At 49.6% G+C, this 14,482-nt stretch overlaps 1 protein-coding gene across 8 annotated transcripts in view; it reads right to left on the reverse strand.

Annotated features, from left to right (window-relative positions):
• Nucleotides 1–14,482, reverse strand: part of COL11A2 (collagen type XI alpha 2 chain) — a 348,341-nt gene that overhangs the window by 56,802 nt on the left and 277,057 nt on the right. For all 8 annotated transcript variants that reach the window (XM_085619742.1, XM_085619662.1, XM_085619350.1 and 5 more), the window contains 2 exons: nt 6,506–6,559; nt 3,747–3,800 (listed from right to left, as the gene is read on the reverse strand). In XM_085619742.1, coding sequence (XP_085475868.1) covers nt 3,747–3,800; nt 6,506–6,559 — 108 coding nt within the window. The remainder of the gene's footprint in view (nt 1–3,746; nt 3,801–6,505; nt 6,560–14,482) is intronic.

The raw sequence follows: 14,482 nt of genomic DNA on the forward strand, positions 1-14,482 counted from the left end.
CTTGAGAATGAAGGCAGTAATGCCTGGTGGAGTGGCCAGGTGCCTATATATTGACAGAGACATTGATGGCCACCAAGTCCAAGCCATGCTTGACGCCTCCAGTAATTCACCCTGTGGCTGGGTATCATAGGCCTGCACCTGGGCATCTGCCCCTCTCTGCGGCCTTGAGAATGAAGGCAGTCCTGCCTGGTGGAGTGGCCAGGTGCCTATGTAGAAGCTTTGGCAGAGACATTGATGGCCACCAAGTCCAAGCCATGCTTGATGCCTCCAGTAATTCACCCTGTGGCTGGGTATCATAGGCCTGCACCTGGGCATCTGCCCCTCTCTGCGGCCTTGAGAATGAAGGCAGTCCTGCCTGGTGGAGTGGCCAGGTGCCTATGTAGAAGCTTTGGCAGAGACATTGATGGCCACCAAGTCCAAGCCATGCTTGATGCTTTCAGTAATTCACCCTGTGGCTGGGTATCATAGGCCTGCACCTGGGTATCTGGCCATTCTGACCTAGCACCAGACTCCTGGGAGCTTGGTGGTTCAAGCTTCCACCAGCAAGGTTAACCCTGGAGCATTCCTCACTGCTCTGCCAGATTGAGCAGCGCCAACTGAGTGGGACTGATCTGCCTGAAGAAGTAGTTGATGCGATCCTTGCAGCTTGGTGCCCGTCTAGCAAATCTATTTATTCTGGTTGTTGGGTGAAGTTTGTGGCCTGGTGCGCAGACTGTCACATTGATCCGCTATAGGACATACTGTCTGGTGTTCTGATGGTTGTGTTGTCATTGGTCCGGCAAGGCTTTACTGTTAAAGGTTTCAGCTTTCCTGCGTTTGCCAGACCATCTTTTGTTATTCAAGTCACTGGCTGTGATGCATTCTTCGAAGGCCAAAATATGTGTTACCAGCTCCTCTCTTTATCTTGCCACAGTGAGACCCTAACGTGGCCCTCACGTTCTTAATGCACATGCCCTTGGGGCCTATGTGAAGTTCTTCACTGAGAATGTTGACCATTAAAGAAGGTATCCCTCATCGTAATTACGTATGCACGCAGTGTGAGAGAGCTTCTGGTGCTCGCCGTGCTACCTCCGTATAACACCTTCCTCACAAGGTAACAAGGTGGTGCTACAAACACGTGCTTACTTTCTGCTGAAAGTGGTTTCAACCTTTGGCGTGGTAGAGCCTAGTACAACCTAGCAATCTTACTGCTTTTTATTGTCTGCCACATCAATGTAAGGAGAAGGAAAGGCTTCATAAGTTGGACCGGAAAAGAGCGTGTGTTTTTACATTGAGCACAATAAGGATCATCGGGTGGATGGACAGCTATTTATTGGCTTTGCCGGTGTTAAGAAAGGAAGGGTGGCCCAAAGAGGACCTTCTCCAGATGGAACATCCAGTGCATAAAAACATGCTATGCCCTGTCCAAGAAAGAAATCCTGAGCACCTTCGGCCCATTCCATCAGCGCCAAGGCCACCACCACAGCACTGGCCAGGGTTGTTCTGCTGCTGGACTACCACGGTACAGAGGCACTCTCCTCTGTCGAACACCCTGATGGGGAGTGCAGCTCAATCTCAGGGGTAGCACCCAGGAAGCTGGTGTTTTGCATATCTAAGCAAACACAAGGAGATGATGGACGGAGAACTGAAACTTTTCAGACACTCACACCCAGTCACAGATCTGGGTTGAATCCATCATCGTTCTTTAGCTCACTTCGCCACCCCAGTTCAGACCCTGGGCCTCATGGGAACAGTCCAGCCCAAACTGCCAAGCCATGTCTTCCCTGGACCGGAAACAAGGATCCTGGGACCAGTTTCGGGGTAACAGCCCTCATCAGCCAGGCTATCTTGAATCCAGTGGCAAAGTGAGCAAGGGACCCACGCCTGGACATACCCTGCCAACTTAGGGCGAACAAAGCAAACACAAGAAGATGATGAGTGGAGCGGTGAAACTTTTCAGACCCTCACCCCCAGTCACAGATCTGGGTTAAATCCATCATCGTTCTTTAGCTCACTTTGCCACCCCAGATCAGACCAAGCAATATGCAAATCAGTCTTGACCCTGTGCCTCATGACGGAACAGAGGTGGCCTTCAGATAAGGTGTGGCATGATGGGCCAGCACCAGTCAGTCCACAGGCAGGGGCCCGTCGGCACTGGGGATTCCCCGCCTGTGGGCATTGTCAATATTGATGTTCAAGTTTCCTAGTATGATTCATTGGCTGCTTCATGAGCAACTAGAGAGCTACGATGGGCTAAATAAGTTACTGAAATCAGAAGCCCGGCCTGGTCGACACTTGGGACATCGGACATTTAAACAGACATTTCTCCAAAGTTAATTGCAGAAGTTGATATCGATAGGTGGTATTGAAAAACAATCGTGACCCCGACAACTGTCTTAACATACAGGATCTAGTCGCCCCTGGGGACTGCAAGACCCATATCCAGACCAGAGTATTCTTTCATCCCTGTCTTAGCAATAAAAGAAATCTCACTCATGGTAAAGCAGAAAGTCCGATTTCTGTTTTGTGCTTTGGCAGCAATCTAACATTGTGCAGAGCAATGAGGATCCAACTTACCTACATGAAAATAGGAGGGGTTCCTAGACGAATAACCTACATTATTACAATATTTATTTGCTAACTTTTTATTAAAGGACCCCTCTATTATGCTTATTCTCCAAAATATCACTGGTGGGAGTCTTTTACATGATAAGGGGAGCTGTAATAAAGCTGACATTCTTACTGTGATAGTGGGTACCCATCTGAAGGAGTGGTGTGGCAGAGCCATTATATTGGGAGGATGAGACAACAGGCCGCAAGTCTAGCACTTGGCACTCGGCTGCGTCAGTACCCAACTTTCATATTTCTGCTCCCCACCAAGCATGAGAGGAAGGGGTTTGATGGAAAGGCTGCACCACTGACCTTCCCATAGAAGGAAGTGAAAGAACAGAAATAACAGGATGGGCAAACAAGGTAGCAGCTGGAGTCCAGTCCACCCGCCACTGAGATAGCAAAATCATATCTTTAAACAGATCCCCCAAAAGGAACAACCCCTACAGCCCTCAAATGTACGCGTAGACTACAAGAACTCCAGAGGCCGCCTGGTGGGAGAAACCACATCACTCATCACCCAGATGGAGAAACCTCTCCAGCTCTGGACTATATGCGCACACCACACCACTTGAGACAACTCTGGAACCCCCCTGTAAGGGGATACCACATCACTCATCATCTAGATGGAGAAACATCTCCAGCCCTGGACTATATGCGCACACCACACCACTCGCTTAGAGGAGACAACTCTGGAGGGCGCCTGTAGGGCGATACTACATCACTCATCATCAAGATGGAGAAACATCTCCAGCCCTGGACTATATGCGCACACCACACCACTCGCTTAGAGGAGACAACTCTGGAGGCCGCCTGTAGGGCGATACTACATCACTCATCATCTAGATGGAGAAACATCTCCAGCCCTGGACTATATGCGCACACCACACCACTCGCTTAGAGGAGACAACTCTGGAGGCCGCCTGTAGGGCGATACCACATCACTCATCATCTAGATGGCACCACCACTATAGCCCTAGACTGTATGCGTACAACCATATCACGCACTCAGAGAAGCCAACCCAGGAGTCCGCTTGTAACGAGATAACCCATTGCTCAACAGACCGATGGAACAGTCACACCAGCCCTCAACCTCATGCTGGCACAACACCACAATTCCTCTACACGCCAACGCATTATGTAACATGTGTACTTACCCGCTTCCCTGGAGGACCAGGTGGGCCGTTCTCACCGGTGGGACCTGGGGAACCCTACAGGAGGTAGAAAACATTAATCAGATGAGTGAAGTAACATGGAACCACATAATGACATAGAACTGTGTAGAAACAGAGACCTCAAAGACTCATCTAAAGATCTATAGAAGAACGGAGGTCAAAAGAGTAATTTACAGATAGAGACAGTAACATAGAGGACAAAGACATGTAGAGAAACAGAAGGTGCTAGGACTCATCCACAGAGACAGAGAACCATACGGAATCTATGGCTAGTGGATTCATCTACAGATACAGGCAGAACTATAGAGATTTAGAGGTGAAAAGATTCACTTACAGACATAGAGACAACACTGAACCAACTACAGAGAAGTAGAGAGAAACAGGACCCTGGGATTCATTTACAGAGAGACACGGAGACCTGCACAGAAGCAGAAGACCATGGGGTCTATCTACAGGGACAGCAAGAAAGGGAGAGCTGTAGACAAACAGAGGCCCCTAAGACTAACCTACAAAGACAGAGAACTAAACCGAATCAGAGGACAGCTGAGTCGTTTACAGATAAAACTATAGTGGTCACAGGGCCACCTAGGCTTAGACTTGCTATGTGTTTGCGCTGGCATTCGCTTGACCCAAAGGGAAGCACAAATCAACTTCCGAGTGTTCAAGCTTCTGTAGTGCTGAAAGCAGACCCTTGCGCAGAGTCAAACTGCTCTGTGCTCGAAAGGGCCAATCCCCAGTTCATTTCTGCAAAGGGGGTGACCTGCGCAAACTCTACTACTGACTGTGTCCCAAAACCAGGAAACGAGGCGCAAATGAGGGGGAAAATGTGGTTTGTGCACAGTACTTGAGTGTTGCTGGTGTATTTACGCAAAAACACACATTAACGTGGCTTGCTCTTCTGTGGCTGTTTTCGCATAGAAAATTGTACTGGAGGGTGTCCCTACAAAGTCTATGTGCAACACTGATGTCTCGCCTTTGCACCAGGGTGCAAGGCCGTGCACTGTGTTAAACACCCAATGTTTTGCATGAGGGTGACTCTCAGTAAACCTGGCTATGTGCAGATTTGTATCCTTCCGCAATGCAGCACTACATTTTTAAGCAGCACTCTGTTGTATAAAGGATATCAAATTTAGACATGGCTGACCAACCACTCCAGGGAAATGGTCCAAGTGATTCATCTAGAGCTAGATACAGACCCTGTACTTTAAGGAGCTTTATATAACCCCACCCTGTCACAGTCAGTTCACTCTGAGCTGCTTAAAGTGATAAGTCTCTGTCCATGGTTATTACTGGTGAATTGAGGGAGGTCTTCATGGGCTCGATTCACAAAGATAAACTGAGACCTGAAGTTTAAGTTTAGACCTGAAATCTAAGGGCCCGATTCACAAAGGTAAACTTAGACCTGAAGTAAGTTTAGACCTGAAATCTAGGGGCCCAATTCACAAAGGTAAACCTAGACCTGAAGCTTAAGTTTAAACCTGAAATCTAAGGGCCCAATTCACAAAGGTGAACTTAGACCTGAAGTTTAAGTTTAGACCTGATGTCTAAGGGCCCAATTCATAAAGGTAGGCTTAGACCAGAAGTCTAAGTTTCAATGAGAAGTCTAAGGGCCTGATTCACAAAGGTAAATTTAGACTTCAGGTATAAGTCTACCTTTGTGAATCAGGCCCTTGGACTTCAGGTCTAAGCTTAGACTTCAGGTCTAAGTTTAAGTTTGTGAACTGGGCCCTTAGACTTTAGGTCTAAGTTTACCTTTGTGAATCGGGCCCTTGGACTTCAGGTCTAAGTTTAGACTTCAGGTCTAAGTTTAGACTTCAGTTCTAAGTTTACCTTTGTGAACCGGGCCCTTGGACTTCAGGTCTAAGTTTACCTTTGTGAATCAGGCCATTAGACTTCAGGTTTAAGGTTACCTTTGTGAATCGGGCCCTTGGACTTCAGGTCTAAGTTTAGACTTCAGGTCTAAGTTTACCTTTGTGAATCAGGCCCTTAGACATCAGGTCCAAACTCAAACTTCAGATCTAAGTTCACCTTTGTGAATCAGGCGCTTGGACTTCAGGTCTAAGTTTACGTTTGTGAATCGGGCCCTTGGATTTCAGGTCTAAGTTTACCTTTGTGAATCGGACCCTTGGACTTCAGGTCTAAGCTTAGACTTCAGGTCTAAGTTTACCTTTGTGAAGCGGACCCACTAAGCTTACCTTTGTGAATCCGACCCTTGGACTTCAGGTCTAAGCTTAGACTTCAGGTCTAAGTTCACCTTTGTGAATCAGGCCCTTGGACTTCGGGTCTTAGACTTCAGGTCTAAGTTTACCTTTGTGAATCGGACCCTTGGACTTCAGGTCTAAGCTTAGACTTCAGGTCTAAGTTTACCTTTGTGAATCGGGCCCTTAGACTTCATGTCTAAGTTTACCTTTGTGAATCGGGCCCTTGGACTTCAGGTCTAAGTTTACCTTTGTGAATCGGGCCCTATGTGATTTTACCAGGTACGAGTATGTGTACAGCTCTTTTATGCAGTGTTTGAAGAGGACAAGCAGGGAATAAGAGACCGCAGGGCCATATCTACAGATGGGGAACTCCACAGAGTGAGGGCAAAGTATTCAACTCCAGACAGAAACAGAGCTCTGTAAAGAAGGAGGTAGCAAAGTATTCAGCTACAGGTAAGGAGACAGAACTTCTGAGATAAGCAGAAACCACAAGTGAACTTCAAAGGGATTCGGGGGAAAAAAACACAACCCAACACTCACCGCCTGCCCTTGTTCGCCGTCTTCTCCTCTCTCCCCCTTGGCACCGTCTTGACCCTGTGGAGGTAGAGGTGTATAAAGAAACATAGATCAGAGGTGATTTCAGATCATGCCCCAGTTGTTGTACAGGGACATTCATGATGACAACAGTTTCAGACCCAAAAGAGAGGTTAACAATCAATCTCGCTCCCCCTTCATTCCTCAGTGATGCAGTTTCACTGACTCTAGACTGGAGCATCTCTGAAGAGGGCACAGTGTCCTCAGGGGTCCATCCTGTTGCCTATTTTATTTCTTGGTGAATTTTTCTGCAGCAATATTTCCCACCTAAGTGTAGTCAGCAGGCTTCAGTGTTTCATGTGATGGAACTTGAGAGTGAATAATGCACACTAGTACCACAAACAGTGGCAGCGGCTTCATTAACACTGGTAAGGCTCTCCCCTACTTCCGGTAGGTCAGTTCCAGGTATCAGGGGCACGCGAGGCTCCAGACCAGGCATTCCAACCGGAGACTGTACTGAGGTTCACCCATGCCTTCAGATGGATGGATGCACTGCACATGCACAAGGGCCCTCCCTGAGCGTGTGCAGTGCAGGGGCCAGGCAAACCTACGCAAGGCACCCATGTCCTATCAGAAGCCGGTGGAGGGGGGGATATCAGTCCAGGGAGGTCAGTTCCAGGCGTCAGGAGCATGCAAGGCTCCAGACCAGGCCTTCCAACCAGAGACTGTACTAAGGTTCACCCATGCCTGCAGATGGATGGGTGAACTGCACATGCACAAGGGCCCTCCCAGACCACAGCAGGGGCCAGGCGATGCTTCTCTGGGCACCCATGTGCTATTAGCAGCAGTCGGAGGGGGCATCTCAGTCCAGGGGGGCACTGCCCACTGCTGCTGAGAAATGGAGTGCCACACTACACCTGGGGGCGCTGCTGTCTCACTTCCTAGGTATGTGAAAGGGAGAAGGCAGCGCTTGAGGCTTCTCTCCCACCCAGTACCTCTTTAGTGCTGGTTCAGCACCAGTGGTCTTGTCAGGTGGGAAGGGGTGGGGTGCTGAGGGTCACCAAAGACTGTATCGAAGTTCGCTTGGCATCCACTCTGCAACCGTATCCTTTGTATGTACAATGAACACCTGTGCTTTGGTGTGGGTCAGGAGCGGTGGACTGTGTGTCAGTGATTGTCTGTGCATGTGTGTGGGAGCATCTGCCTATGTTTGTGTCTGCGTGTGTGTCTGGCAGCCTGTGTGTTTACATGTGTGTGTACATCTGCTTATGTTTGTGTCTGCTTGTGTGTCTGCTACTGTGTATGTTTACATGTGTCATGTGTTTGTGTCTGCTTGTGTGTCTGGTAGTCTGTGTGTTCACATGTGTGTGTGTGTGTGTGTGTGTGTGTACATCTGCTTATGTTTGTGTCTGCTTGTGTGCCTGTTAGTGTGTGCCTATACATGTGTGTGTGTGTACATATACTTATATTTGTGTCTGCTTGTGTGTGTGTTTATATGTGTGTGTACATCTGCTCATGTTTGTGACTGCCTGTGTGCCTGGTAGTGTGTGCGTTTACGTGTGTGTGTGTATACATATCCTTGTGTTTGTGTCTGCATGTGTGTGCTTACGTGTGTGTACATCTGCTTATGTTTGTGGCTGCCTGTGTGCCTGGTAGTGTGTGTGCTTACGGGTGTGTGTGTGTGTGTGTAAATATGCTTATGTTTGTGGCTTCTCGTGTATATGTCTCGTGTGTGTCTACATGTGTGTGTATGACATTCTCCAACTATGTCTTTCCCTCCGTTTCACATCTTTATTGGACCCCTAGACTCAAGGTTCTTTATTTGTTTTTGCACCTTATCATCTCTGGGGTCTGGTAATCCGAGGCATTGTGATATGTGCACTGTGTTTATGGCAAGCTCTGACTTTCAGAGCAGCACATGCAACATAAGACTAGTCAGCTATATGCTGACAAACCACTTGCCTGTCACTGTATGATATTAAAACACATAGCTACAGAAATATATATGTTTACCATAGCCAGGTAAGTAGTGTGGTTACTAATGTATCTATTCTGACATGCAGAAATAAGACAAGGCATCCCTGTGTCAAGGCTGGAAATCACACTGAAGCCATTCTGCTAATGTGTGACTTGCAGGATATATTCTCTCTGCTGGTGGCATGGTTTGGAATTTGGACCTCATTAAAAAATGCATTTATACACATTAAGTCTATATTTGTAATCACATTTCTGGTAACTATTTACAATAAAGAGGTACAAGGGATTATAAAATGATCTTATTTTACCCCCTGTTGGGTCCAAGGGGGTAGCCTGGGAGATCGTAAGCTAAGTGAAGTATTTGACCTGCACTCCAAGAACTAGTAAACTCAACAACTTGTCATGAGGGAGTGCATCGGCTCAGTAAGCGCTGTGTTTACTAACAGCACCGAGTACTCTCGGTGCATTCACGTGAGAGGCCTTGCATCGAATGGTTGCTGACAGTTGTTGGGAAACAAGCATCAAATCCTTTTTCTATAAGAGGTTGGGATGAGCAAAGACTTAGCACCTGGAGGGTGGTCAGCACTAGGAAGCTGGGCCCTCGCCATGATAAACTGCGGTTGTACAAGAGCCTCTGGGACTCATTCAGCATCAGTCCCTACCCCTGCCGTGCATGTTGATACCACTCTACAAGAAGGTGTGTTGTAGCCTAAAAATCTGGGGATAAACGTCTTTGCACCCAGGGTGTAGGTGTGCACCCTTCAGACCCCCTGCCAGAGTCACTGTTTCTCTGAGCCACCATGGAACATGGAAGAGGCATCAAGCATTGGCTCTCAGGAGTTACGGTAAGAACTGTGACCCACCAGAGGTGCTGACAGAATGCAACAGCCTGCGAAGCTGTGGAGCGTCTGAGGTGAGGTCCTGTGGGGCCCCTTAACTGCTGAGGCCCTGTGGGGCTCCTTAACTGCAGAGGTCCTGTGGGGCTCTTCGCTAGCTGAGGTCCTGTGGGGCTTTTTACCTGCTGAGATCCAGTGGGGATCCTTAACTGCTGAGGTTCTGAGGGGCTCGTTACCTGCTGAGGTCCTGTAGGGCTTTTTACCTGCTGAGGTCCTGTGGGGCTCTTCACCAGCTGAGGTCCTGTGGGGCTCCTTAACTGCATAGGTCCTGTGGGACTTTTCACCAACTGAGGTCCTGTGGGGCTTTGTACCTGCTGAGATCCTGTTGGGCTCTTTAACTGCTTAGGTCCTGTGGGGCTCTTTACCTGCTGACCTGAGGTCCTATGGGACTCTTTAACTGCTGAGGTCCTCTGGGGAACTTTACCTGCTGAGGTCCTGGGGGCTTTTTTCCTGCTGAGATCCTGTGGGGCTCGTTAACTGCTGAGGTGCCGTTGGGCTCTTTGCCTGCTGAGGTCCTGTGGGGCTCTCTAACTACTGAGGTCCAGTGGGGCTCTTTATCTGCTGACCTGAGGTCCTATGGGACTCTTTAAATGCTGAGGTCCTCTGGGGATCTTTTCCTGCTGAGGTTCTGTGGGGCTTTTTACCTGCTGAGATCCTTTGGGACTCCGTAACTGCTGAGGTCCTGACGGGCTCTTTGCCTGCTGAGGTCCTGTGGGGCTCTTTACCTGCTGACCTGAGGTCCTATGGGATTCTTTAACTGCTGAGGTCCTCTGGGGATGTTAACCTGCTGAGGTCATGTGGGATTCTTTACCTGCTGAGGCCCTGTGGGGCTCCTTAACTGCAGAGGTCCTGTGGGGCTCTTCACCAGCTGACGTCCTGTGGGGCTTTTTATCTGCTGAAATCCTGTGGGACTCTTTAACTGCTGAGGTCCTGTGGGGCCCTTTACCTGCTGACCTGAGGTCCTATGGGACTCTTTAACTGCTGAGGTCCTGAGGGGCTCTTTATCTGCTGAGGCCCTGTGGGGCTCTTAACCTGCTGAGGTCCTGTGGGGCTTTTTACCTGCTGAGGTCCTGTGGGGCTGTTTACCTGCTGAGGTCCTGTGGGGCTTTTTACCTGCTGAGGTCCTGTGGGGCTTTTTACCTGCTGAGGTCCTGTGGAGGCCCTGTGGGGCTCTTTACCTGCTGAGGTCCTGTAGGGCTTTTTACCTGCTGAGGAACAGTGGGACTCTATACCTGCTTAGGTCCTGTGGGGCTTTTTACCGGTTGAGGACCTGTGGGGCTCTTTACCTGCTGAGGTCCTGTGGGGCTCTTTAACTGCTGAGGTCCTGTGGGGCTCTTTATTTGCTGAGGCCCTGTGGGGGCTCTTTACCTGCTGAGGTCCTGTGGGGCTCTTTACATGCTGAGATCATTTGGGGCTTTTTACCTGCTGAGGACCTGCGGGACTCTTTACCTGCTGAGGTCCTGTGGGGCTTTTTAGCTGCTGAGGACCTGTGGGACTCTTTACCTGCTGAGGTCCTGTGGGCCTCTTTACCTGCTGAGGTCCTGTGGGGCTCTTTATCTTCTGAGGCCCTGTGGGGGCTCTTTACCTGCTGAGGTCCTGTGGGGCTCTTTACCTTCTGAAGTCCTGTGGGGCTCATTACCAGCTGAGGTCCTGTGGGGCTCTTTACATGCTGAGATCATTTGGGGCTCCTTAACTGCTGAGGTCCTGTGGGGCTCTTTACCTGCTGAGGTCCTGTGGGGCTTTTTACCTGCTGAGGACCTGTGGGACTCTTTACCTGCTGAGGTCCTGTGGGGCTTTTTAGCTGCTGAGGACCTGTGGGACTCTTTACCTGCTGAGTTCCTGTGGGGCTTTTTTACCTGCTGAGGTCCTGTGGAGCTTTTTACCTGCTGAGGTCCTGTGGGGCTCGTTACCTGCTGAGGTCCTGTGGGGTTCTTTACCTGCTATGGCCCTGTGAGGCTCTTTACCTGCTGAGGTCCTGTGCGGCTTTTTACCTGCTGGGATCCTGTGGGGCTTTTTACCGGCTGAGGTTATGTGGGGTTCTTTACCTGCTGAGGTACTGTGGGGCTCTTTACCTGCTGAGGTCCTGTGGGGCTCTTTACCTGCTGTGGTCCTGTGGGGCTCTGAACCTGCTCAGGTCCAGTGGGGCTCTTTAGCTGCTGAGGCCCTGTGGGGCTCATTAACTGCTGAGGTCCTGTAGGGCCTTTACCTGCTGAGGACCTGTGGGGGCTCTTTACCTGCTGAGGTCCTGTGGGGCTCTTTACCTTCTGAAGTCCTGTGGGGCTCATTACCAGCTGAGGTCCTGTGGGGCTCTTTACATGCTGAGATCATTTGGGGCTCCTTAACTGCTGAGGTCCTGTGGGGCTCTTTACCTGCTGAGGTCCTGTGGGGCGTTTTACCTGCTGAGGACCTGTGGGACTCTTTACCTGCTGAGGTCCTGTGGGGCTTTTTAGCTCCTGAGGACCTGTGGGACTCTTTACCTGCTGAGTTCCTGTGGGGCTTTTTTACCTGCTGAGGTCCTGTGGAGCTTTTTACCTGCTGAGGTCCTGTGGGACTCGTTACCTGCTGAGGTCCTGTGGGGTTCTTTACCTGCTATGGCCCTGTGAGGCTCTTTACCTGCTGAGGTCCTGTGCGGCTTTTTACCTGCTGGGATCCTGTGGGGCTTTTTACCTGCTGAGGTTATGTGGGGTTCTTTACCTGCTGAGGTACTGTGGGGCTCTTTACCTGCTGAGGTCCTGTGGGGCTCTTTACCTGCTGTGGTCCTGTGGGGCTCTGAACCTGCTCAGGTCCAGTGGGGCTCTTTAGCTGCCGAGGCCCTGTGGGGCTCATTAACTGCTGAGGTCCTGTAGGGCTTTTACCTGCTGAGGACCTGTGGGGGCTCTTTACCTGCTGAGGTCCTGTGGGGCTCTTTACCTTCTGAAGTCCTGTGGGGCTCATTACCAGCTGAGGTCCTGTGGGGCTCTTTACATGCTGAGATCATTTGGGGCTCCTTAACTGCTGAGGTCCTGTGGGGCTCTTTACCTGCTGAGGTCCTGTGGGGCGTTTTACCTGCTGAGGACCTGTGGGACTCTTTACCTGCTGAGGTCCTGTGGGGCTTTTTAGCTCCTGAGGACCTGTGGGACTCTTTACCTGCTGAGTTCCTGTGGGGCTTTTTTACCTGCTGAGGTCCTGTGGAGCTTTTTACCTGCTGAGGTCCTGTGGGACTCGTTACCTGCTGAGGTCCTGTGGGGTTCTTTACCTGCTATGGCCCTGTGAGGCTCTTTACCTGCTGAGGTCCTGTGCGGCTTTTTACCTGCTGGGATCCTGTGGGGCTTTTTACCTGCTGAGGTTATGTGGGGTTCTTTACCTGCTGAGGTACTGTGGGGCTCTTTACCTGCTGAGGTCCTGTGGGGCTCTTTACCTGCTGTGGTCCTGTGGGGCTCTGAACCTGCTCAGGTCCAGTGGGGCTCTTTAGCTGCTGAGGCCCTGTGGGGCTCATTAACTGCTGAGGTCCTGTAGGGCTTTTTACCTGCTGAGGACCTGTGGGACTCTTTATCTGCTGAGGTCCTGTGGGGCTTTTTACCTGCTGAGATCCTGTGGGGCTCCCTTGGTGATGTGACTGGTGTGTGGGTTGAGGAGGCAGAAGGACACAGGAGGAGGCCTGAAAATATCTCATACTTATCTCATCCTTTAAAGTGAGTTGTGTCGGAGAGATTATCTAATGCAGCATCAACCTGTGGGGTACATTAGTAACTATCACCTGTGCAGTGTATAATAAATAACTACAGTGCCACCTGTGCATTAAATTAGTAAATTACTACACTGTCACCTGTGCGGTACATCAGTAAATGACTACAGCGTCACTTGTGCGGTACATCAGTTAATGACTACGGCATCACCTGTGCGGTACATCAGTAAATGACTACAGCGTCACCTGTGCGGTTCATCAGTTGATGACTACAGAATCACCTGTGCGGTACATTAGTAAATAACTATAGCGTCACATGTGCGGTACATCAGTAAATGACTACAGCGTCACCTGTGCGGTTCATCAGTTGATGACTACAGAATCACCTGTGCGGTACATCAGTAAATGACTACAGCGTCAGCTGTGCGGTATATCAATAAATGACTACAGGGTCACCTGTGCGGTACATCAGTTAATGACTACAGTGTCACCTGTGCGGTACATCAGTAAATGACCACAGCGTCAGCTGTGCGGTATATCAATAAATGACTACAGCGTCACCTGTGCGGTACATCAGTAAATGACTACAGGGTCACCTGTGCGGTATATCAGTAAGTGACTACAGCATCACCTGTGCAGTACATCAGTAAATGACTACAGCGTCACCTGTGCGGTACATTAGTAAATAACTATAGCGCCACATGTGCGGTACATCAGTTAATGACTACAGTGTCACCTGTGCGGTACATCAGTGAATGACTACAGCGTCACCTGTGCGGTACATCAGTAAATGACTACAGCGGCAGCTGTGCGGTACATCAGTTAATGACTACAGTGTCACCTGTGCGGTACATCAGTAAATGACTACAGCGTCAGCTGTGCGGTATATCAATAAATGATTACAGTGTAACCTGTGCGGTACATCAGTTAATAACTACAGCGTCAACTGTGCGGTACATCAGTTAATAACTACAGCGTCACCTGTGCGGTACATCAGTTAATAACTACAGCGTCACCTGTGCGGTACATCAGTTATTGACTACAGCGTCACCTGTGCAGTACATTAGTTAATGACTACACTGTCACCTGTGGGATATATCAGTTAATGACTACAGAGTCACATGTGCGGTACTACAGCGTCACCTGTGCGGTATATCAGTAAGTGACAACAGCGTCACATGTGCGGTACATCAATAAATGACTACAGCATCAGCTGTGCGGTACATCAGTTAATGTCTACAGCGTCACCCGTGCAGTACATCAGTTAATGACTACAGCGCCACCTGTAATGTACACTAGTTAATGACTACACCGTCACCTGTGCGGTATATCAGTTAATTACTACAGTGTCACCTGTGCGGTATATCAGTTAATGACTACAGTGTCACCTGTGCGGTACATCAGTTAATGACTACAGTGTCACCTGTGCGGTACATCAGTAAATGA

This window comes from Triturus cristatus, chromosome 1_1, assembly GCF_964204655.1.
Source record: "Triturus cristatus chromosome 1_1, aTriCri1.1, whole genome shotgun sequence".
NCBI lineage: Eukaryota > Metazoa > Chordata > Amphibia > Caudata > Salamandridae > Triturus > Triturus cristatus.